The sequence below is a fragment of the Neolamprologus brichardi genome, chromosome 16 (genome assembly GCF_056152115.1).
Source record: "Neolamprologus brichardi isolate AB-2024 chromosome 16, ASM5615211v1, whole genome shotgun sequence".
Lineage (NCBI taxonomy): Eukaryota > Metazoa > Chordata > Actinopteri > Cichliformes > Cichlidae > Neolamprologus > Neolamprologus brichardi.
In genome coordinates, this window is record NC_142119.1 from 35555687 (window position 1) to 35578348 (window position 22662).

At 46.1% G+C, this 22662-nt stretch overlaps 1 protein-coding gene across 1 annotated transcript in view; it reads right to left on the reverse strand.

Annotated features, from left to right (window-relative positions):
• Window positions 1–2822: 2822 nt before the first annotated feature.
• The window catches only part of LOC102792528 (aryl hydrocarbon receptor-like), a 43798-nt gene continuing 23958 nt past the window's right edge, over window positions 2823–22662 (reverse strand). Inside the window, exons 5-11 of the mRNA XM_087830231.1 lie at window positions 19704–19815; window positions 18695–18828; window positions 18038–18240; window positions 16484–16593; window positions 11318–11459; window positions 9630–11202; window positions 2823–3935 (exon numbers count right to left, since the gene is read on the reverse strand). Of these exons, the coding sequence (XP_087686357.1) occupies window positions 3786–3935; window positions 9630–11202; window positions 11318–11459; window positions 16484–16593; window positions 18038–18240; window positions 18695–18828; window positions 19704–19815 (2424 nt within the window). The 3' untranslated portion in view covers window positions 2823–3785. The remainder of the gene's footprint in view (window positions 3936–9629; window positions 11203–11317; window positions 11460–16483; window positions 16594–18037; window positions 18241–18694; window positions 18829–19703; window positions 19816–22662) is intronic.

Here is a 22662-nt window from a genome sequence, read left to right on the forward strand (position 1 = left end):
GAGAGCAGGGAGGAAGGGGTAAGTGCAGCCTAGGTAGAGACAATATCTTACATATGGACGTCCAAACAATCAGGAACTTCCCATAGGACGTTGATATATAGAGAAATACACAAAGGGTTTCTTCCAAATGAGTCAGGTAAACTTGTAACAGTGACCACATATAAAAAAACGAATCTTTGAGAGGTTCAATTCAATCTCAACATAATTCAAGTGGAGAAAAACAAAAATGGTTACACTAACATGACATGTTTGTGCTTGTGAGGACTCATCATTTGAAGTGTATCGCAAAATAAGACCGTGTCAGAAATGGGAAGAACCCCATAAATCAGGGTTTCCACCCCCAGTGTCCTTGACTACCAGTGTGCATTAGGTGGGTTTAAGAAATAAAGTGCAGGATAGTTCTAGAAATAATTCTCATGTTCTATACTTTTTTTTTCAAATGTATATGGATCAATCTCATTGTTGAAAATCATTCAACAAAGAAATCAATAAACACTTAACGAGTACATTCCTGTAGCATGAGCAAAACTTAACTGTACCAACACCTGTAATCACGCGTTCGTATGGTGCATTCAGATACAAAGCAAAGCAAACCACAGTCATATTAGGAAAGATCACACGAAACAAACACCAGAAAAGAACTGCATTTATCAGAGATATAAACGTTTCCAGAGCTCCTCTAGCTTTTCCTACATTCATACAGATGATAGAAAACCTGTCTGATTGTGCCTTCTACAACACAGCAATCATAGGTTAGACAGAAGATGAAGGATGTGGGGGTCTGATCCCTGGTTACTGGAACTGGTTTTGAGTACATGGAACAGCTGTACCAGCAGGCCATGGAAGAAGCCTTTCGGTTGGCCTGGCAAACTGTCAGGGGAAAGGAGTTTCCGTCCACACTGTATGTAATGGGGATGCTGACCTCAACAGACGACAGTTGAACTAACACATCAAAGAATATCCTCAATCCCATTGACATGGCTTCTTGTAGTATAAGAGGACTGGGAGTAAGGTCACTGAGGTAGTTTGTCAAGGCTCAGGCTCTGTTGTGGTGCTGTCATAGCTGACACACCTCTGCAACATTGTGTTGCAGTCAGAGACAGCGCCTCTGGACTGGGAGACTGGGGTGGTGGTGATTGGGGGCGATCGTGGCTCAAGAGTTCGGCGTTCGTCTTGTAATCGGAAGGTTGCCGGTTCGAGCCCCGGCTCCGACAGTCTCGGTCGTTGTGTCCTTGGGCAAGACACTTCACCCGTTGCCTACTGGTGGTGGTCAGAGGGCCCGGTGGCGCCAGTGTCCGGCAGCCTCGCCTCTGTCAGTGCGCCCCAGGGTGGCTGTGGCTACAATGTAGCTGCCATCACCAGTGTGTGAATGGGTGGATGACAGGTTGTGTAAAGCGCTTTGGGGTCCTTAGGACCAAGTAAAGCGCTATACAAATACAGATCATTTACCATTCCCCTCTTCAAGGACTGGGTCCACAAACTGTGGCCCAACTTTAGGATGCTCATGCTTCTCAGCCTCAGCCTGGGTACTTCGTCTGCCTGTTAGTGGAACTTTAGATTCACGAGGTGGTTTTCATCCTGATCATGGATCAGCTCTTTATTTCCTCAAGGATGTTTGAGGATGCATGGGAGTTCCCAAACAGTCTACATGAGTTCTGGGGACTTGAAGAAGTGTGTTCTGTTGGAGGTGCTTTGGGACTATATGGTATCAGGCCCATTGCTGTGGCCTAACCAGTACAACCATTACCAGAGCCCAGTTCACATTGTTGGCAATAAGTCAGACTCGTTCTTTGTGACTGTTGAACAAAGGGACTGCTGTCGTTTGTCACGATTTCGTCCATAATTTCCACGGACGAAATTTCTACGTGCAGCCAAGAGGAGGTCTGGTGTGGTGGTCACAGGATGTTGAGATTCTCCAACTCACACCGGAGTGGTTCACAACCACGTGTGATGAAACTGGGATAAGAAATGGTGTTTCAAAATTCAAGACCGTGGTCCTCAGACTGAAAAGGGCTCTCTGGGTTGGGAACGAGTTACTACCCCTGGTAGAGCAGTTACAGATCTTGGGGTCTTGTTCATGATTTAGGGGGGAGTGGATCGACAGGCTCGAGAAGCATCTACAGTGATGCAGATGCTGTACTGGTCTGTCATGGTAAGGGTAAAGCTGAGTGTAAAAGCAAAGCTGTTAAATTATTAAGTCACAAGCTCTGTGACCTCATGTCCGTAAGAATGAGGTCACAGATACAACATAGAAAGGGAGCCTAGGCTCAGCCTTGGAGGTTGAGTGAGGAAAAAGCAGGAACAGAGCCACTGCTCCTCCACACTAAAAAGAATCAATTGAGATGATTAAGGCATCTGACCAGGATGCTCAAGATGTTCAGTGCATGTCCCATTGGAAGGAGGCCCTGGGAAGATCCACGACACTCTGGAGAAATTACATTTCTTGGAAACACCTTGGTGTCTCACCCTAACCGGTCGCAGCAGATGGCCCTGCCCCTCCCTGAGCCTGATTCTGCTGGAGGTTTCTTCCTGTTAAAAGGGAGTTTTTCCTTCCCACTGTTGCCAAAGCGCTTGCTCATAGGGGGTCATATGATTGTTGGGGATTAGTATAAAGTGCACTGACTTGAATCTTGTTGTGATTTGAGGATGTATGAATAAAATTGAACTGGTCTGGGCAGAGATGGGCAGAAAATGGATGGATCAGACCTTTTTTACATAACAGACTCTACATGGATACCCTACTACTGGAGCACCTACACAGTAAACCTACAGGAGCCATGGAAACACATGCCACAGTTTTTGTGCTTACATTAATGTACTGAGTAAGCAAATCAGTGACTTTACACTTTTACACACTGTATGCCTTAGCACTGTAACGGCACATTAGTGGCTGACCTGCTCTGGCTGCTAAAAGCTTCCACTTAATAATAATAATAATAATAATAATAACACTCCTTAAAATTGATTATAAAATACATGTAGGAAGGAGGGAAGAAATTGCACTAGCCGACTCGCTGCAGCAGTAGCATCCTATTACAGTGCCATGCAAAAATTCAGTGCCTCCTTATAATGACCCATTCTTTCATAAATGGTTGTAAAGACAGACTGCATGGCTCGGTGCTTTATTTCATACACCCCTGGAAATGGGGCTGAAAACACCTGAATTCTAAGATTAGGAGATGTGGCCAAATTCTTGGTCCACATAACTGTAGATTCAGTCTGAATAATCTGTATGAAACGAATAGAATCACTGAGTGCCATGAAAGTGCAAACCACAGACTCCTGAAGAGGACACAAACCACAGACTCCTGAAGAGGACACAAACCACAGACTCCTGGCTAACTTGTAAATTCCTCTTGAAAACAGATGTCTTGGTTCTCAGTGTCTAATGAAGCCATGCTGGTGCATTAAAGTACCAATACTAAGCCAGCACGGCAGAATCTGACGTCCTGGGACGAGAACACGTTGGTTTTACAGTGTATCTGATTGCAGATTTCTAAAACCCAGCCTCCAGTGATTCATATTTACTTAAAACAAGCTAAGCGCTCTTAACTGCATTAGTGTAAACAAAGAACTCATATGATAATATGACTTAAAATATAACTCGGTGATCCCCTCCCCTGACACAACGTCACAAAGTCAAAATGAAAGGACAAAAACAGATGTCGGCCTACGTTTCTCCAGCTTTGTTTGTTGTGGTGTGTAGATGTATAAGGCTGGTCCAGTCACTGGATGTTTCTGGCCGTTCACAGTGTCCTGCTACGTGACTGTCCCTGGTCAGATGGTCAGAGGTAGAAGCCGGTGGCTGGTGTGTCCGGAAGTGTAGGCAACGACTCAGGGCTGGGTACCTGGATAGTAGGAGGCACAGATCCATTCCTGTTAGGCAGGGCACAACCTCCTGGGTAAGTGCTGTTTAGCACGCAGCCATTTTCCATCTGCAAAGGACATAAAATATCATTAACATTAAACAGGATTGCCATTTGGCTCATAGTGGGTGTTTGTATAAGACAAAGATTATTATTCATCATCTTAAAATAATCTTAAAAGCAGAAACACAAACAAATAAATAAGGCAAAAGTCCCTACAACCTTCTTCTTTAATTCAATTCAATTTTATTGAGCAAGCACTTTGGCAACAGTGGGAAGGAAAAACTTCCTCATAACAGGAAGAAACCTCCAACAGAACCAGGCTCAGGGAGGGGCTGTGGCCCTCCCTGAGCCATTGCAGTCCGTTCCTACTGTCTCATCTGTCACACTACATTCACGTTTCTACTCTGTGGCTTTCTTGAGAGCTTGAAAAAGAAGGCAACTGCACTTATTTTATGTTTGTGAAGACATTTCAGCTCTCATCTGATGGACTTCTTCAGATATAAAAACAAATGGTGGAGAGTCCCAGCTGTCGAATTCCTAGTGGTAGTCCCCTCTTTGGAGGTGGACCCTCTTTGGAGGTGGCCCCGAGAGGAGGTGGCCCTTATGGGAGGTGGCCCCGAGAGGAGGTGGCCCCGAAAGGAGGTGGCCCTGAGAGGAGGTGGCCCCGAGAGGAGGTGGCCCTTATGGGAGGTGGCCCTGAGAGGAGGTGGCCCCGAGAGCAGGTGGCCCTTATGGGAGGTGGCCCTTATGGGAGGTGGCCCCGAGAGCAGGTGGCCCTGAGAGGAGGTGGCCCTTATGGGAGGTGGCCCTGAGAGGAGGTGGCCCTGAGAGGAGGTGGCCCTTATGGGAGGTGGCCCCGAGAGCAGGTGGCCCTGAGAGGAGGTGGCCCTTATGGGAGGTGGCCCTGAGAGGAGGTGGCCCCGAGAGCAGGTGGCCCCGAGAGGAAGTGGCCCTGAGAGGAGGTGGCCCTGAGAGGAGGTGGCCCTGAGAGCAGGTGGCCCTGAGAGGAGGTGGCCCCGAGAGGAGGTGGCCCTTATGGGAGGTGGCCCCGAGAGCAGGTGGCCCTGAGAGCAGGTGGCCCTGAGAGCAGGTGGCCCTGAGAGCAGGTGGCCCTGAGAGCAGGTGGCCCTGAGAGGAGGTGGCCCCGAGAGCAGGTGGCCCTGAGAGCAGGTGGCCCTGAGAGCAGGTGGCCCTGAGAGGAGGTGGCCCCGAGAGCAGGTGGCCCTGAGAGCAGGTGGCCCTGAGAGCAGGTGGCCCTGAGAGGAGGTGGCCCCGAGAGGAGGTGGCCCTTATGGGAGGTGGCCCTGAGAGCAGGTGGCCCTGAGAGGAGGTGGCCCTGAGAGCAGGTGGCCCTTATGGGAGGTGGCCCTGAGAGGAGGTGGCCCCGAGAGGAGGTGGCCCCGAGGGGAGGTGGCCCTGAGAGCAGGTGGCCCTGAGAGGAGGTGGCCCTTATGGGAGGTGGCCCTGAGAGGAGGTGGCCCCGAGAGGAGGTGGCCCCGAGGGGAGGTGGCCCTGAGGGGAGGTGGCCCTGAGAGGAGGTGGCCCTTATGGGAGGTGGCCCCGAGAGGAGGTGGCCCTGAGGGGAGGTGGCCCTGAGGGGAGGTGGCCCTTATGGGAGGTGGCCCTGAGAGGAGGTGGCCCCGAGGGGAGGTGGCCCTTATGGGAGGTGGCCCTGAGAGGAGGTGGCCCCGAGAGCAGGTGGCCCCGAGAGGAAGTGGCCCTGAGAGGAGGTGGCCCTGAGAGGAGGTGGCCCTGAGAGCAGGTGGCCCTGAGAGGAGGTGGCCCCGAGAGGAGGTGGCCCTTATGGGAGGTGGCCCCGAGAGCAGGTGGCCCTGAGAGCAGGTGGCCCTGAGAGCAGGTGGCCCTGAGAGCAGGTGGCCCTGAGAGCAGGTGGCCCCGAGAGCAGGTGGCCCTGAGAGCAGGTGGCCCTGAGAGCAGGTGGCCCTGAGAGGAGGTGGCCCCGAGAGCAGGTGGCCCTGAGAGCAGGTGGCCCTGAGAGCAGGTGGCCCTGAGAGGAGGTGGCCCCGAGAGGAGGTGGCCCTTATGGGAGGTGGCCCTGAGAGCAGGTGGCCCTGAGAGGAGGTGGCCCTGAGAGCAGGTGGCCCTTATGGGAGGTGGCCCTGAGAGGAGGTGGCCCCGAGAGGAGGTGGCCCCGAGGGGAGGTGGCCCTGAGAGCAGGTGGCCCTGAGAGGAGGTGGCCCTTATGGGAGGTGGCCCTGAGAGGAGGTGGCCCCGAGAGGAGGTGGCCCCGAGGGGAGGTGGCCCTGAGGGGAGGTGGCCCTGAGAGGAGGTGGCCCTTATGGGAGGTGGCCCCGAGAGGAGGTGGCCCTGAGGGGAGGTGGCCCTGAGGGGAGGTGGCCCTTATGGGAGGTGGCCCTGAGAGGAGGTGGCCCCGAGGGGAGGTGGCCCTTATGGGAGGTGGCCCTGAGAGGAGGTGGCCCCGAGGGGAGGTGGCCCTTATGGGAGGTGGCCCTGAGAGGAGGTGGCCCCGAGAGGAGGTGGCCCCGAGAGGAGGTGGCCCTTATGGGAGGTGGCCCTGAGAGGAGGTGGCCCTGAGGGGAGGTGGCCCTTATGGGAGGTGGCCCTGAGAGGAGGTGGCCCTGAGAGGAGGTGGGCCTTATGGGAGGTGGCCCTGAGAGGAGGTGGCCCTGAGGGGAGGTGGCCCTGAGAGGAGGTGGCCCTGAGGGGAGGTGGCCCTGAGAGGAGGTGGCCCCGAGAGGAGGTGGCCCTGAGAGGAGGTGGTCCTGATAGTGGCTGACCCAACATTGATCATGTGAGCCAAGGCGCCTGGACGTGATCTTTAGAGTATTTGATGGTCGTGCCTGGTTGCTCACAGTGAATGGAGATGGAGTCCCTCTACATAAGAGTCAGTACATTTACCATTTACTCTACTCCCCTCTAAACCATCTGTGTCCTCAGTCCATATTGTGGACCCTGGCATCCTAGAAAGAGGGCCCATTGTTCTTTAATGGCATCTGCACAGACGTGTACATCTATGCTGCTGAGGTGGCTCTTCTATAATGTGCCAAGTTTCCGTGGAGCAGCTGTTTGGTTTCTCCTATGCAGAGGTCCATGCGCTGCTCCCAGCACTGCACAGCATACACTATGCTGCTTAGGCTGTGTTTGAGTTTTGTGCTTGGGATGAACTACTCCATCCAAAGTTCCTCTGCCTTTTTGTTCCTGTCTTTTTCAACACCTTGGCTCATGTGATGACACACCTGATCAACAACCCTCAGAACCACCGTCACAACCTCAGTAAATACCTCAGATAAATAACTGGGACTCTCCACCAGCTGTTTTTATAACTGAAGAAGCTTCTTGGATGAGACCTGAAATGTCTCGGTAGTTTTCCTTTTCTTCCTCGTCTTTTTGTCATTGCCGCTGTTTCCAAACATAGGTCATAGCAGGTCTTACTACCATCTTGTAAACCTACCCTAGCTTCTCCTAAGACTGTATATTGTCTCAGTCTCCTCTTTGTCAGAGTGTTAGTCCACGTCCCGTTTCTCGCTCCTCGTGAGTGGAAAGTTTGCATTTGTTTTTAGTTTTGTATTTTGCTTTATGCTGGTACGTATCCGCTCAGTAAAGCGCTGCCTTTAGATAAACCTCCTCCTGCCTCTGTGTCCTCGTCACACACACTATGACAGTCAGGGCTACTCGTCTCAAGCCAAAACTATCATGTGTGACTTATTTTAACATATTTGATTTATTTTAAATATTTTTTCATCTTACATTGAGTAAACTGCAATGACATTTCAATCCTTGCACATTTATGAACGACAATAAAAAGTCTGCTTGTGATTTTCTTCATTCACCAGTTGCTTAAAATACTCGTTCCCTTTTCCCCACTCAGCCATTTCTATGCTGTAGACAAAAACACTGCCACCTATCCTTTCACATTGCTTGTTCACTTTTGCACCATAGCTACCCAACACCACCTCAGTGGTTTTCACCCACATGTGCAGTGACGCTTGCTTCAGTCACTCCTGTCTCTCATTCTCCCCTACCATCCCGAGGCTGTCTCAACTACTTCCTGAATTCTGAGTGACATTTTTTACTATAATATGAAATTCCATCCATCCATCAGCTTCCACTTATCCTTTTCAGGGGCGCTGGAGCCTATCCCAGCTGTCATAGGGCGAGAGGCGGGGTCCACCCTGGACAGGTCGCCAGTCTGTTGCAGGGCCAACACACAGAGACAGACAACCACTCGCACTCACGTTCACTCCTGCATTCACACCTATGGGCAACTTAGATTGATCAATTAACCCTTTAAGACCTACCATAGAACCAAGTCCGCCAGAGCTTATATTATATGTTTACATGCTGTGGAGCCATTTTTGGGAGCATTTCAAGTTGCTATACATCAATACAACCATTACAGCCTACATTTTAATAATATGTCTGCATTAAGTGCATAGTAATTACTAAAATTGCAAAAAAGTGCAATAAACTACAAAAAAATTGAAAATTGTTTTTGTTTTTTAACATATATTTCTAGTTAGAGAAATTTAAGAGGCTTATCCCTCAAAACTGTAAATACAAAAAAGTTGCACAAAATAGTTTCCCACCACAGGAAATTTATTTTGAGTGTCTTCATAGTTTTATTTTTGAAATACACCAATTTTTATATACTGCAGGAAAAACGAAAATAAATATTATAGTGCAAATTTGCAAAAAAGCAGCATATGCATCAAAATAAACTATTTCCAGCAGTGCAATATGAGTCCTAAGCATCCCAGAAACCACACAGAAAGTCAGAAAGTCAAACATAACTTTTAAAAACACCAGTATAGGCTCATGAGGCCCTGATGGTAAAAAACTACATTTCCGCGAAAAGGACGTCACTTCCGGTTTCGGGCAGGTCATGGCGGACATGCGATAGTTCACGCTGACGTGTAATCCAATGTAGGAAGTGTTACAAACAGCTGATCGGATCAGCAAAGCGTGTTTCTGGAATATTATGTTTGTGTTGCTGCAAGTGCTTTTTATGCAGTTTTTGCAAAGCTATATGTGGAAGGAAACTGTGACCGAGGACAAGCTGATGGCATAAGATGTAAGTACAACTCCTCCGGTTTCATATGCAAAAACAATTATTCCGCTAGCTCACGTGGTTGCACAAACTGGTCCACAAACTGCATGTCTTTGGACGGTGGGAGGAAGCCGGAGTACCCGCAGGGAACCCACGCAAACACGGGGAGAACATGCAAACTCCACACAGAAGGACCCCGGCCTGATGGTGGAGTTGTACTCAGGACCTTCTTGCTGTGCAGCAACAGTGCTAACCACTGTTAGGTTTATATTGTTGATTGTCATTTATGCTTAGCAATATTTACTCATATATAGAGTTTTATAATTGATTGCATAATGACAGGAGGTCTGATCCTTAGCAGTCTGCGAGGCTCGCGGAGCACTCTGGCATAAACACACACACACATCTTAAAGTCGTGAGAGTGGTCGTATCTTCTCTTACTGATTTATACTACAGGAGGACGCCTACTCTTATCTGTTTGAGACCAGACAGACCCATCGACCACCGTTCCTTCTCTTTTAATCAAATTACTGAGTAACTGATGCACCTTCATGTCTAAATACATAGAATACAGATAAAAGATGATTTCCTAAATAACAGATTTAAATGCAAAAGCTACTAAAAAGTTAAAACCTGGGACACAGTCTGTTTGCCCGGCTCAGGAAGGAACCTCCGAGCTGTGCAGGTAGTAATGATTTCAATGACAATGTGCCACTCATCAGCAACCTCACCTTGCTGTGACTGGGGTCATCGAGGATCTCAGAGGTCACCAAGCCAAAGTGGTCGAGCTGGCAGCAGGGCTTACCCACTCTTAGAATCTGCTCCAGGGAGCTAGTGCAGGGAGGGCCCTGCGACAGACTGGAGATGACCTCGAACAAGGGGCCCGGGATCTGCTCTGGGTGGCTTTTGTGGTTCATTCCACAAAAAGATGCAACTGTGCTCTCAGCGCCCCGCTGCTCTGCACTTCTCTCAAGCAAACCACCTCCACTGACTGTGTAATCCACACTGTCCATAGTGGGCTTGTTATAATCACTGCAAGACTCCAGGGAGGTGTTTGTAAGAGCGTTTTGGCTGTTGTCAATGCAGAAACTGCTGCCCAGGCTTTCGCTGAAGCTGTAGTCCTGCCACGGCATCTTTTCTGCTGAATGCTCCGGGCTCGACGGTCCGTCAAGGTTTGCTGCCGTCTGTTTGGCGTGGCACTGTAGTGAGAGCTGCTTCTGGGTCCTTGGTTGCTGCTCCTGCTGAAGGTAGTGTTGGTGAAGCTTGCTATTCAAGTCTGAGGCCTTGTCATCGAAAGCAGTCTGCTGTGTGGTCAGTTGCTCCAACTCGATCTCTGCTGGGACTAGAATGTCTTGGGCTGTCCATTGTCCATTGGCAATAGACTGGTTTTGCCCCAGCAGCTCTCCATTTACTATCCTGTGGGGGAAATGGTCGCTCTGCTGGCCCCAGTTAGGTGGTACTTTAGTGGTTCGCATGTTGAGATGCTGTTGCATCTGCTGGGATAGCTGGACAATGGGAGTGCGCTCCATTATTGGAGGCTTGGAGGGACAAAACTGCATTTGCACACTTGTATCAAGATTATTTTCTGATGACACTGGTGTGGAGGTTGCTGCGGTAGTGCTAGGAGGTCCTCCATGTGCGGTGGAATCAGTCCTTCCTTCTATCGAGTCGTAGATGTAAGAGAGAATCTCATCATTTGTCAGCAGATCATCCAAAGTGGGCACGTGCTCAGGGTCCATCTCAACTCTGATCATACGCTCATCCAGCAGCAGCAACTCCAGGTCCTCAGCACTCAGGCCCAGCCCTTCCAGAGCTCCGAACAGCTCGCTGTTTGAGTAACTCCTCTCTTCTGCATCCACCCCTTGGCCCTCCAAAGACAGCGAGTCCAAAGTAGCCAGCAGCGGGTCAAAGCTGGTACCTGGTTCTGTGATACCTGGACCTACGACACTATTAGCAGGTTCATCCCAGCTTCTGTGCAGGTTGGAGGGTTCGCTTTCAGAGAAACTAACATGCTCTGCAAAGAAGCTGCTGTGAAATGACAGCTTGGGCTCCACAGCTGGCTGGCAAACATACACCGACTCATCCTGACTCATGAGAGCCCCAAGAAGGGAGCCCGGGTCCAGACCATCCGTCAGCAGCTTATCAGTCCGATTCTTCTTTGACTTGCTAAAGTTTTTTACACTGCTGCCGTCTCTAAAGCCTGCGATGGGATGATTGGACTGATAGAGCAGGGCTTCTCCTGTAGCATACGTAAAGGGTAGATGCATCGAGCGCTTACGCAAATGTTCTCCTCCTTCTTCATCCCTATAAACACAGAAGACATCGTTGTCAGGACGTATGGCACTGAAGGGAAGGAGGATGGATGTCTTAATGGTTTGATTCAGTGTATTACTCGAGATAAATGACCTAAGGTACTTACAAAAGAGGCCTCTGGGTGGCGATGATGTAATCTGGTTTCCCATTCTTATACACCAGCCGGGCATTGGCCTGGACCCACTTCCACTGGTTTTCCTTAGTCAGCAGTCTGAACACAGTCAGGCCACTCTCTCCAGTCTTCATCACTTTAAACATTGAACACAAACAACTGTTACTCAGCGATAACCTCTGTCCACTATGACAGTCTAAATCTACATAACACTTTGAAGTTTTGCACACTAGCATTAATTAATGCCATTAACCCTTTAAGACCTACCATAGAACCAAGTCTGCCAGAGCTTATATTATATGTTTACATGCTGTGGAGCCATTTTTGGGAGCATTTCAAGTTGCTATACATCAATACAACCATTACAGCCTACATTTTAATAATATGTCTGCATTAAGTGCATAGTAATTACATAAATTGCAAAAAAGTGCAATAAACTACAAAAAAATTGAAAATCGTTTTTGTGTTTTTTAACATATATTTCTAGTTAGAGAAATTTAAGAGGCTTATCCCTCAAAACTGTAAATACAAAAAAGTTGCACAAAATAGTTTCCCACCACAGGAAATTTATTTTGAGTGTCTTCATAGTTTTATTTTTGAAATACACCAATTTTTATATACTGCAGGGAAAACAAAAATAAATATTATGATGCAAATTTGCAAAAAAGCAGCATATGCATCAAAATAAACTATTTCCAGCAGTGCAATATGAGTCCTAAGCATCCCAGAAACCACACAGAAAGTCATAAAGTCAAACATAACTTTTAAAAACACCAGTATAGGCTCATGAGGCCCTGATGGTAAAAAACTACATTTCCGCGAAAATGACGTCACTTCCGGTTTCGGGCAGGTCATGGCGGACATGCAAAAGTTCGTGCTGACGTGTAATCCAACGTAGGAAGTGTTACAAACAGCTGATCGGATCAGCAAAGCGTGTTTCTGGAATATTATGTTTTTGTTGCTGCAAGTGCTTTTTATGCAGTTTTTGCAAAGTTATATGTGGAAGGAAACTGTGACCGAGGACAAGCTGATGGCATAAGATGTAAGAATAACTCCTCCAGTTTCATATGCAAAAAAAATTATTGCGCTAGCTTACGTGGTTGCAGAGCTACAAGGATTTAAAAATAGTTACGCGAAACAGAGCGTGCTGCTCCGACCGGTTTTAAAGGGTTAAAGGTATTTATTTTAAATGTTTCCATCGAAAGTTGTCACAAACTATCCACAGCATCTGTCCTGCCAGGCTGGACAGGGTGGCAGTGGACTGACAGTGGACTCATTTCACCTTTACTAGTGGGTTATGGTCAAAGACCGTTAATCATGGTCAGGCTTCGTCACTTCTGTCCACTGAAATGCACGTGGTGGTGCTGCTCTCATCTCTGATGCTTTGCCCTGTCCTCTCTTCAGGCAGCTCTGCAGCTTTGCTCAATCTGTTTACTAATCCCACAGGATTACTTACAAAAGCTGTCTGAACTCTTTGACCAGACCAAACGTCCTGAGCGCAGGATTTCCTACATGTACTCAGGTTGTTCATTAGCAAAAACCTTTTGGGTGTGAATGTTGAGCCACCTGCTTTGCTTTAGTGTTTTTCACAGCCTGCTGAGTCAAGAGCTGTGTTTCAATCAAGTCTAAAATCCTGGACTCTTAAACGCACCTTAGAACACACATGCATCAACACTACATATGAGCGGGAGGAGGGAGGTTTGGAGTCTTCTCACACCCCCATTCTCTACTGCCTGCTGGAGCAGGGGGGGGGGGGATGGGGCTAGGAGGAGGAGTTGGCCGTCCGACTGGGGTCTGGAGTGTAGGGCCTCCCTGCTGCTGCGGAGTCGGGGCGGTCTGCTTCTCTCCACCCAGGGAAAAGGGTAACACCACCTGGGTCTGGATGCAGTTTCCCCCTCCAGGGACAAGGGTACCTAGACCCGGTTCTTAGAGTACGCTTGGGGAGTGTGATTGTGTGTACAGCGTCTCTCTATGTCTGTCTCCACGTTGGGTGAGTGTGGAGTTGCATATGAGAGCATGAGGGTGGGAATGGATGTTTGTATCTGTGTGTGTCTGTTTGTATCTGTGTCTATATGTCAGGTTGGGTATCAGACGCCACCTCTCTGGGGACATCTCAGGCCCTCTAAGGTATGGAGGCCTATCTCCCCCCACCACTCCCCCTGCCAGTGGCAGACGCCCTCAGACATCGGTGCGTTGGTGGTTCTTTGTGTCCGGGGGTGGGCGTCCAGGTACACACCGGCTCACTCCTTGGTGGCTGCTTGTCGGGGCCTGGAGCCTGGGGCTCGCTCGGGCCACTTCGGGGGTGGGGTGCCCTCGGCCTCTCGGCCTGGGGCTCGGTCACTCTGGCACAGCTGGCTGCCGGCGGAGCTCACGGGCACGTCTGTTGGTCTTCCTTGGTCTCTTGTGTTCTGAGGGCCTCTGGATGTCTGGAGTTTTGATCTCCTCCATACCTGCTTCATGCCCTGGAGGACGGGGCTGTGGCCCCCCCACACCCTCTAACAGATCATTACATGAAGGAACCTTTTAAAAACAAGCGCGTCCATGCTCACAGGTGTACACTCGGGTGCTCACACACACAAACTACACCCTTTTTGGCTCCTACCTCAAAGCACACTGTGCTGTCGATCTTACGTGCTGCACAATAATGTTTAATATTTAGTATTTTCTGTTATATTCACATAGATCATCGTGATGTTGTTGTTTATTATATTGCTCTTTTTTTTGCTTGTTTTCTCTTTTTTCTTTCTCAACAGGTGATCCAGGTGATTGATGGATGTATATTTGTCTGTTTGTTTTGTTGGTTTTTGTTTTTCTGCCCTTTATCACCGTCCCTCTTCCCCGCTGTTTTTCTTTCCCTCTTTCTTTTCCCCAGTCACGTCTGTCCCGTGTTTAGCAAGTGAAAATAAAATAAAATAAAATAAAATAAAATAAAATAAAATAAAAGGTGAATCTAATAGACCAATACGTCAAGGCTGGGATGGTCAATTTGGTAAAGTAAATCTGTTGGGCATCTTTCCTCGCCTTTAGACAATAATTCTGATGCAAAAGAGCCAAACAAATAAAATAAATAAATATAATAAATAAAACAAATAAAATAAATAAAATAAAATAAAAAATCCTGGACTCTACCCTGTTCTCTATATAGTTTAACAATGACATAACTTCACTTCTCTGTACAAACTCAATAATCCTACCAACATTAATGACACTCTAGCTTCTGTTACTAATTGGATCTCTCTAACTTTGCTCCAGCCCAACCTTGCCTGAGATCTGTGAGATTAGCTTTTCTGCTAAGGAGATCATTCCCAGCATTGGGCTGCCGTAATGAATTCTGGGATTGCTTTTCACCAGCACGTTAAATTTGAGTCATTCAGTCTTTTACTTTAATTCATAAATATTGCAAACTATATTAAAAGTCATTGTCCTTCTAGTGCACAACATTTTCATAATTGGTCTAGTTCAACTCTTCACGTTTATTACTCAGTGCTTCCAAAGTAACTGGCAGGGACCAGACTGCTAATAAGAACGATTCATGTTGTTCTTGAGCTGCTTCTCTAGACTCCAGGTCGACTCAGAAACCACTTAAAAATGAGAGGTTTCATTTGAATTGTAAATATAGCATCACATGGCTGCTCTGTGTGTGCATCACAGCTGCTGAGAGCTTTTTTAGCTGCTGGCTTTTATGATTTCCTTCTAGAGAGAACAAAGCTACACAACACGTGTGCAGCTTGGCTTTGCAAGTTACTGGTAGGGTTGCTATATTTCACAGTTTAGTACATTATTCATTTAGTGACATCTGATAATATTTTAGAATTTAGTTAAAAATTAAGTTATTTATTTATTTTTTAGCATTTATTATTTTATGACAGTGCAGTGGAGCAGACAGCGGAGGAGGGGTAGAGGGGAAAACATGCAGTATATGGATCGCCTGCTCAGCCCACTGTGGTGTGCTGCTGACCTGATCCTAGAATAATTTTATGAAGTCAGACTTTGGATCTGTATTCAAGCAGATCATCGATGCCCGGCTGCGAGAAATTGTCACAGTAACGCCCAACCAGTGTGGCTTCATCAAAGGATGCGGCACAATAGAAGCACCGGGAGAAGACCAAGACCATCCATATGGCCTTCCTCAACCTGGAAAAGGCTTTTGACCGAGTCCCTCATGACCTGATCTGGCACGCTCTGTGATCACACGGGGTCCCCGAGGCCTACGTCGACTGGATCAAGCTCGTGTACAGAAACATGACCAGCACAGTCAGAAGCCCAGTGGGAACATCGCCACCTTTCAGCATCACCGTGGGCGTGCACCAAGGCTCCGCGCTGTCCCCGCTTCTCTTCATCCTCTGCATGGACACCGTGACCGCTGACCTCCAAGCACCCCGCCCTGGGACACTCCTCTATGCTGACGATGTCTTCCTCGCAGATGAATCCCGAATGGAGCCGCAACGGCAAACGCAGCAATGGAAGACACGCCTGAGTGAGTACGGGCTGAGGTTGAACACCAAGAAGACTAAGTACTTAGAAGCCGACCCCCAAACCGACGGCACCATCAGCATCGATGGAGAAGACCTGGCAAAAGTATCTCACTTCAGGTACCTCAGATCGATGATCAGCAATGACGGCAACATCCTGCCAGACGTGCGAGCCAGGATTAATGCGGCCTGGATGAAGTGGTGCCAAGTCACTGGTGTCCTGTGCGACCGACGAATGTCCGACCGCCTCAAGTCAAAGATCTACAAGAGCATAGTGCGCCCTGTGGCCCTTTATGGATCATCATATTTGATGGTGCCTGGGCCTGAAACTATGGGACCATGTCATGAACACCAACTTCTGAAAACAGCTTGACATCGTGCCGATCATGGAGAAGATGCAAGGAGCGCGACTGCGATGGTATGTGCACATGGTCAGAAGTGACAAAAACCTGGTGGCAAGAACAGCACTGCGACTCCGCCCCCAGGGCCGGCAACCAAGGGGCAGACCAATAAGGCGATGGATAGACCGAATCAAAGACGACGTGAAGAGGATCACACCAACAAATCAGAAGAACGCCTCGCAGAGGATGGAAATGAGGGCTTTTCAGGCACTGCACAGGGCACAAGTGGTCAGCCCCATCTTTGAATGAACTAGACTGTTTTGGTCGACAGGTTTTTGGTTACTTACTTCGGACATGGTTCTCTGCACAGTACAACATATCTGCGGCGTGGATGAACTGATAGCCAGAGCCCCTCACCCGCAGCTCAGCCTCCGTGTACCCCAGCACGATCTTCCCCCTGTACAAAAAACGACCAGAATTACCTCGGGCAGCTGTTTACAGTTCATTCCACATGTCACTGTAAAGAAAGCAAAAACAGAAAACTACAGTATTATATTTTAGTCACCCTGTGAAACTTCTACCAGTGTGATGTTGTTTTAGTTTTCTCCATTTTTCTAAAGAATAAAACACCTCCCACCCATCTGACACACCCACGGATCTCATGAAGGAGGATACAAATGGTCAAAACACGTACAACACAACTTAACTTAAGCACAACCCGTCTGTGGTCTGTCAGCTAGATTTCTTTGTCTCACTTTGAAACGCCAAAATCGTTCAACAGAAAATGAGCGATGTCACCTGAAATCTAACATCCAATGAAAATGCTCCACTTTAGCATGTGGCTAACACAAATCTCAAACCTCCTAACACAAACAAACAAACAAACCTCCTAAAACAAACAAACAAACAAACCTCCTAACACAAACAAACAAACAAACCTCCTAAAACAAACAAACAAACCTCCTAACACAAACACACAAACAAACAAACCTCCTAAAACAAACAAACAAACCTCCTAACACAAACAAACAAACCTCCTAAAACAAACAAACAAACAAACCTCCTAAAACAAACAAACAAACAAACAAACAAACAAACAAACAAACAAACAAACCTCCTAACACAAACAAACAAACAAACAAACCTCCTAAAACAAACAAACAAACAAACCTCCTAAAACAAACAAACAAACAAACAAACCTCCTAAAACAAACAAAACAAACAAACCTCCTAAAACAAACAAACAAACAAACCTCCTAAAACAAACAAACAAACAAACAAACAAACCTCCTAAAACAAACAAACAAACAAAAAAACCTCCTAACACAAACAAACAAACAAACAAACCTCCTAAAACAAACAAACAAACCTCCTAAAACAAACAAACAAACAAACAAACCTCCTAAAACAAACAAACAAACAAAAAAACCTCCTAACACAAACAAACAAACAAACAAACCTCCTAAAACAAACAAACAAACCTCCTAAAACAAACAAACAAACCTCCTAAAACAAACCTCCTAACACAAACAAACAAACAAACAAACCTCCTAAAACAAACAAACAAACAAACAAACAAACAAACCTCCTAAAACAAACAAACAAACAAACAAACAAACAAACAAACAAACAAACAAACAAACCTCCTAACACAAACAAACAAACAAACAAACAAACAAACAAACAAACCTCCTAACACAAACAAACAAACAAACCTCCTAACACAAACAAACAAACAAACCTCCTAACACAAACAAACAAACCTCCTAACACAAACAAACAAACCTCCTAACACAAACAAACAAACAAACAAACAAACCTCCTAACACAAACAAACAAACAAACAAACAACAGACGTGAGGCGTCTCAGTCGAATACAAAGCACTGAAATGTATTTTTACTTTGCGTCACAGGCCATGGGGGTGAAGTCCAGCTTGTGTTTGGTTCTAAAGATCATGTTCTTGGTTCTGATCTCTAGAATGGACGGAGGCTGAAGAGGAGTCGCAATAGCGAAAAATGCAAGCAGCGGCGCAGCTTTCCCTCCATTTTCTTGCCACTGGTTCTGCCCGTGCAAGAACTTGAGCCTTCCCTGGATATTCAAAGCCTGGAAGCAAAAGAACCAGTTATCCTTCTGGTAATGTATGTGACTTTGTATTTGTATTAGTAGATGTACTATTTTTATAACCTGTGAGTACTACCAGTAACTGTAAAGATCTTTGAGGGAAAACCTCAGTGAAGGTGGGAGCTAGCGGGCATGGGAACATGGAAACAGGTAGCAGACGACTCTGATAAAAGTTTGGATCCTTTTCTGGAAAAATGAAGCTCAGAAAACTGATCACCTATCAGTTTGAATATTAGTGATCCAGACTGTGAGTAGAAAGTGCTTTGAGGGTTCAGTTAGCGCTGAAAAGTACCTGTTCATGTCTTTAACCCACCAGGTTTATAAGAATACACAGATCCTACGATAGCTGTCTACGTGCAGAGAACGGGGGCGTCAAGTCCAGCGTGTTGAGCGTGTTGATGCGTTAGCTCTGGTAAAAACAGAAAATGTCACGTACCAGGAAACCAGAAGAGTTGTCCAAGAGGCAGCGAAAGCGACACACAAAGCTCCTCTCCAGGAAGGACGAGTTCTCCGGGGGCAGTTGCTCCGGGTTGTAGCAGACCACAGATGAGCTACTGTCAAATTCCATCTCTATAAAAACCACAAAGAAAACTGTGGGCAGAGCCATACTTCCATGTGTCGGTGTGTTTGTAATGCAGTGATTCTTAAGGTCTGAATGGGCATTAGATATGGATTTTCAACCGGGTCCCTTGGGCAAAGAGATTTTTAAAATGACAGTAGGTACTCTGGATGATGAGATACTCAAGGTGTTGGCAACTTTGTACTGGAGAACGTCCGCTCATCTTCTCAGAAACCTCCCTAAGATACCTGTTCATTCAACAGGTTCATTTAAATCTTCCTCCAGCTTTGCTTTTTCCTGCCTCAACTTTTTGAGGCATCAAATTCAACATGAGTTGTTATAATGTAGCAAACTGTCCTGGTTTAAAGATTTGACATTTTCAGAAATGTGTTCCTGAGATTTGCAAATGATTTAAAGAAGAGAGCAAACGGTTTCTCCGTCCGTCGGTTGTGTCAGGGCCACAGGTCTTAAACAGAGTGCTAACACATAACACATAAGCATTTTAAAACCCAAACACACTTCACCTCATAGGCCACAGTGAAGATCACAGGGTCATGTGATCTGAGGCTGTTCTCACAGCTTAAACCATCTGATACTGACATCCAGATGTTCATGGTTGTGTTCATGTGGACAGCAGTGGAAGGTCAAAAACAAGACTTTCATATTTGAGTCTTTAAGAAGTTCACCAATAATATTCAGTTAGATGATGGCAAAGATAATTGTAACAGACACAATGCTGTTGAAATAACTCTCACAGCTGCAAAGGTAAGTTAAAACTTTACCAAGCAAACTGGGAAAGGCCTTTGAGGGCAGAGGGCTCTGTAGTAAAGGAGTGTGTGTGCTGAACTGTCATACAGGAATAACAACACGTGTGGGGCGAGATCACCTTTGGGGGATGTTGGATCAGGAGGATTCAAAGCCCAGTCCAGGTTTCTTCTGAGCTCCTGCTGGTCCTCCGTGTGGACCAGTTCATACACACTCTGGTGCATGACATCAGTCTGAGAGAGAAAACGAGACCTTTTTAAGCTTTTTTCAAACGTAACCTGATTATAATTCTTTATTTATTGACGTGCAACAGTGTTGGTGTGTAAAGACTGCAGGTTGTGTGAGTTTGACTAAGTGATCTGAATGTGAATCTATGCTGCTGCTGTTGTAAACATCTGTTGTGCCTCGTCATAGTAGTTACATGGAGACTAGCATCTTCACTGAGTAACACACTTAATGCTAACAGTAAACTAAAAGCACACATTAGGTGATGGAATGGTTTTAACTTTAGTCTAAGAGAAGTTAAAGTATAAAACAAACTTACTTACACTCTGTGTGCGGTCGACACAGCACTTCTTTTATTTTTTGCAAATATTTTTATTGAAAAAGGAAAACAACACAGTACTTGCAGTTACCGAAATACAATTGACCTTTCTTCATTTTCCCCTCAACACAACAGTAGCAGAAGTACATTTAGACAGGCAATACCTTTAGACTAGTAAAATAAGAAATAAAGGGTTGCCCCAAGAACAGTTGACATAATACCAAAATATCCAGTCCAGAAAGCTTCCAGCTCAGGACACAGAAAAAACATGTGGCTAAGGTGACAAGGAGAGCCGTGGCATTTATCACATTTTTTTTCCACTTCTGGATACAATTCAGAAAGTCTAGACTGTGTATGACCTTAAATTGAATAAGTCCAAGACGAGCGCAGGAGGTGGAAGATCGTACCCTCGCTATAGCCTGTTCCCAAGACTCCTCATGTATTTGAATTCCTAGTTCTCCTTCCCATGTACACTTGAGTGGTTACTAAAAGACGGGATAGTATCATAGAGTTTCGAAACGGTTCCTCTGTGATGAGGAATAAATGATAACGTAGTTTCCCACTGCTATTCTGGAGGTAAAGAGGGGAAATTTGGGAAAAACCTGGCAACAAAATGTCGAATTTGAAAATAGCGAAACAAATGGGTGATAGGGAGATTATAACGAGAAGACAAGTTGGCAAAACTATCGAAAACACCATCCACATATAAATGTTTGAACTGTTTTATACTCTTGTCACACCACACTGGGAATGTCGAGTCCAAGAGTGAAGGGGGAAACAAATGGCTGTCGCTTAGAGGAGCCGAGGAAGACGGCATTACAAAATTAAAGTGCCGTCTAAACTGAAACCAGATCTTGAGTGTGTTAAGAACCACCTGATTATCAGTGTACAGAGAGGGTTTTATGGGTAAAGAGCAAAGGTGGTAAAGAAGAGCCCTTACATGATGATAGCTCAAATTTACACCACGAAGAACCAGAAGATTTTAGCCAGTAGCAAAGTTTATGGATGTGAGCGCCCAGTAGTGAGCTAGAAAATGAGGTAATGCAAGTCCTCCACTAAATCTGCATGTCTGCAGTGAAGTTTTAGAAACCCTGGGCGGCTTCCCTCCCCAAATGAAAGAACCAATAATCTTGTCCAGTGAAACAAAAAAATGTTTTGGCAAAAATAAGGGAATCGACTGAAATAAAAATTTTGGTAAGATGTTCATTTTAACATTAATCTTACTGATTAAAGAAAGGGGGAGATTACCCGGTCTTTGAATATCAGATCGTTGATATAAGAGGAAACAAATTAGCTGATTTAAGGCCAGATAGAGAGCGAGTCACGTTAATCCCAAAGTACTTAAACCCAGATGGACTGAGACGAAAGGGTAGATCGGACTGTTGAAGTTGACGTGCTGCCGTATTAACAGGAAAACACTCACTTTTCCCTAAATTTAATTTATAACCTGAAAACGAGCTGAAGTTCTCCAGAATACTTAAAATAGCAGGGATGGAGCATGCAGGGTCAGTCATATATAATAACAAGTCATCTGCATACAATGATACTTTATGTGCAATTCCATTACGGATGATTCCCCTGAATACAGAAGATCTCAATGTAATGGACAGAGGCTCGATGGCAATGGCAAAGAGTAAGGGTGACAAAGGGCAACCTTGACGACAACCACGACCCAGCGCAAAATAATCAGAGTAAACATCATCAGTATGAACACTGGCTTTAGGGGACGAATAAAGAAGCCGAATCCAGGAAATAAATTTATTGCCAAAACCAAATTTCTCTAAAACTGCAAACAAGTACTCCCACTCCACCCTATAGAAAGCCTTTTCAGCATGTAAAGAAATCACGAGTTCAGGACGTTCAGACAGATGCTTTGAGTAAATAACATTAAAGAGTGTACGGGTATTAAAAAACAATTGCCGTTCCTTTATGAAGCCATTCTGCTCTTCAGATATAATTCGAGGAAGCACATCCTCAAGGCGAGATGCAATTACTTTAGCCAATACCTTTGCATCGGCATTAAGCAGAGATAATGGCCTGCAGGAACCACAGGAGGTTGGGTCCTTGTCATTTTTGAGAAGGAGCGCTATGGTTGCTTGTGTGAAAGTAGGTGGTAATGAACCCGTTTCCAAGGATTCGTTAAACACAGACAAAAGCAATGGAGCCAATTTACCAATAAATGTTTTATAAAATTCAATTGGAAACCCATCCGGGGCTTTATTAGACTGCATAACTGTGATAGCTTTTAATACTTCTTCAACAGATAATGGGGAGTCCAATCGCCCCGCATCATTAGCACCAATAACAGGGTTTGAAAGATTATGAAGACATTCATTTGTTTTAGCTTTATCCGTGGGAAATTCAGACTTGTACAACAAAGAGTAAAATGTTTTAAAGGTAGAATTAATTTCCAAGGGATCTGTAGTGATATTGTCATAAGAGTTTTTAATACTGGGTATCACACGTGAGGAGGCCTGACGTCGTAGCTGATGTGCCAACAAGCGACTAGCCTTGTCACCATATTCGTAATATGAGC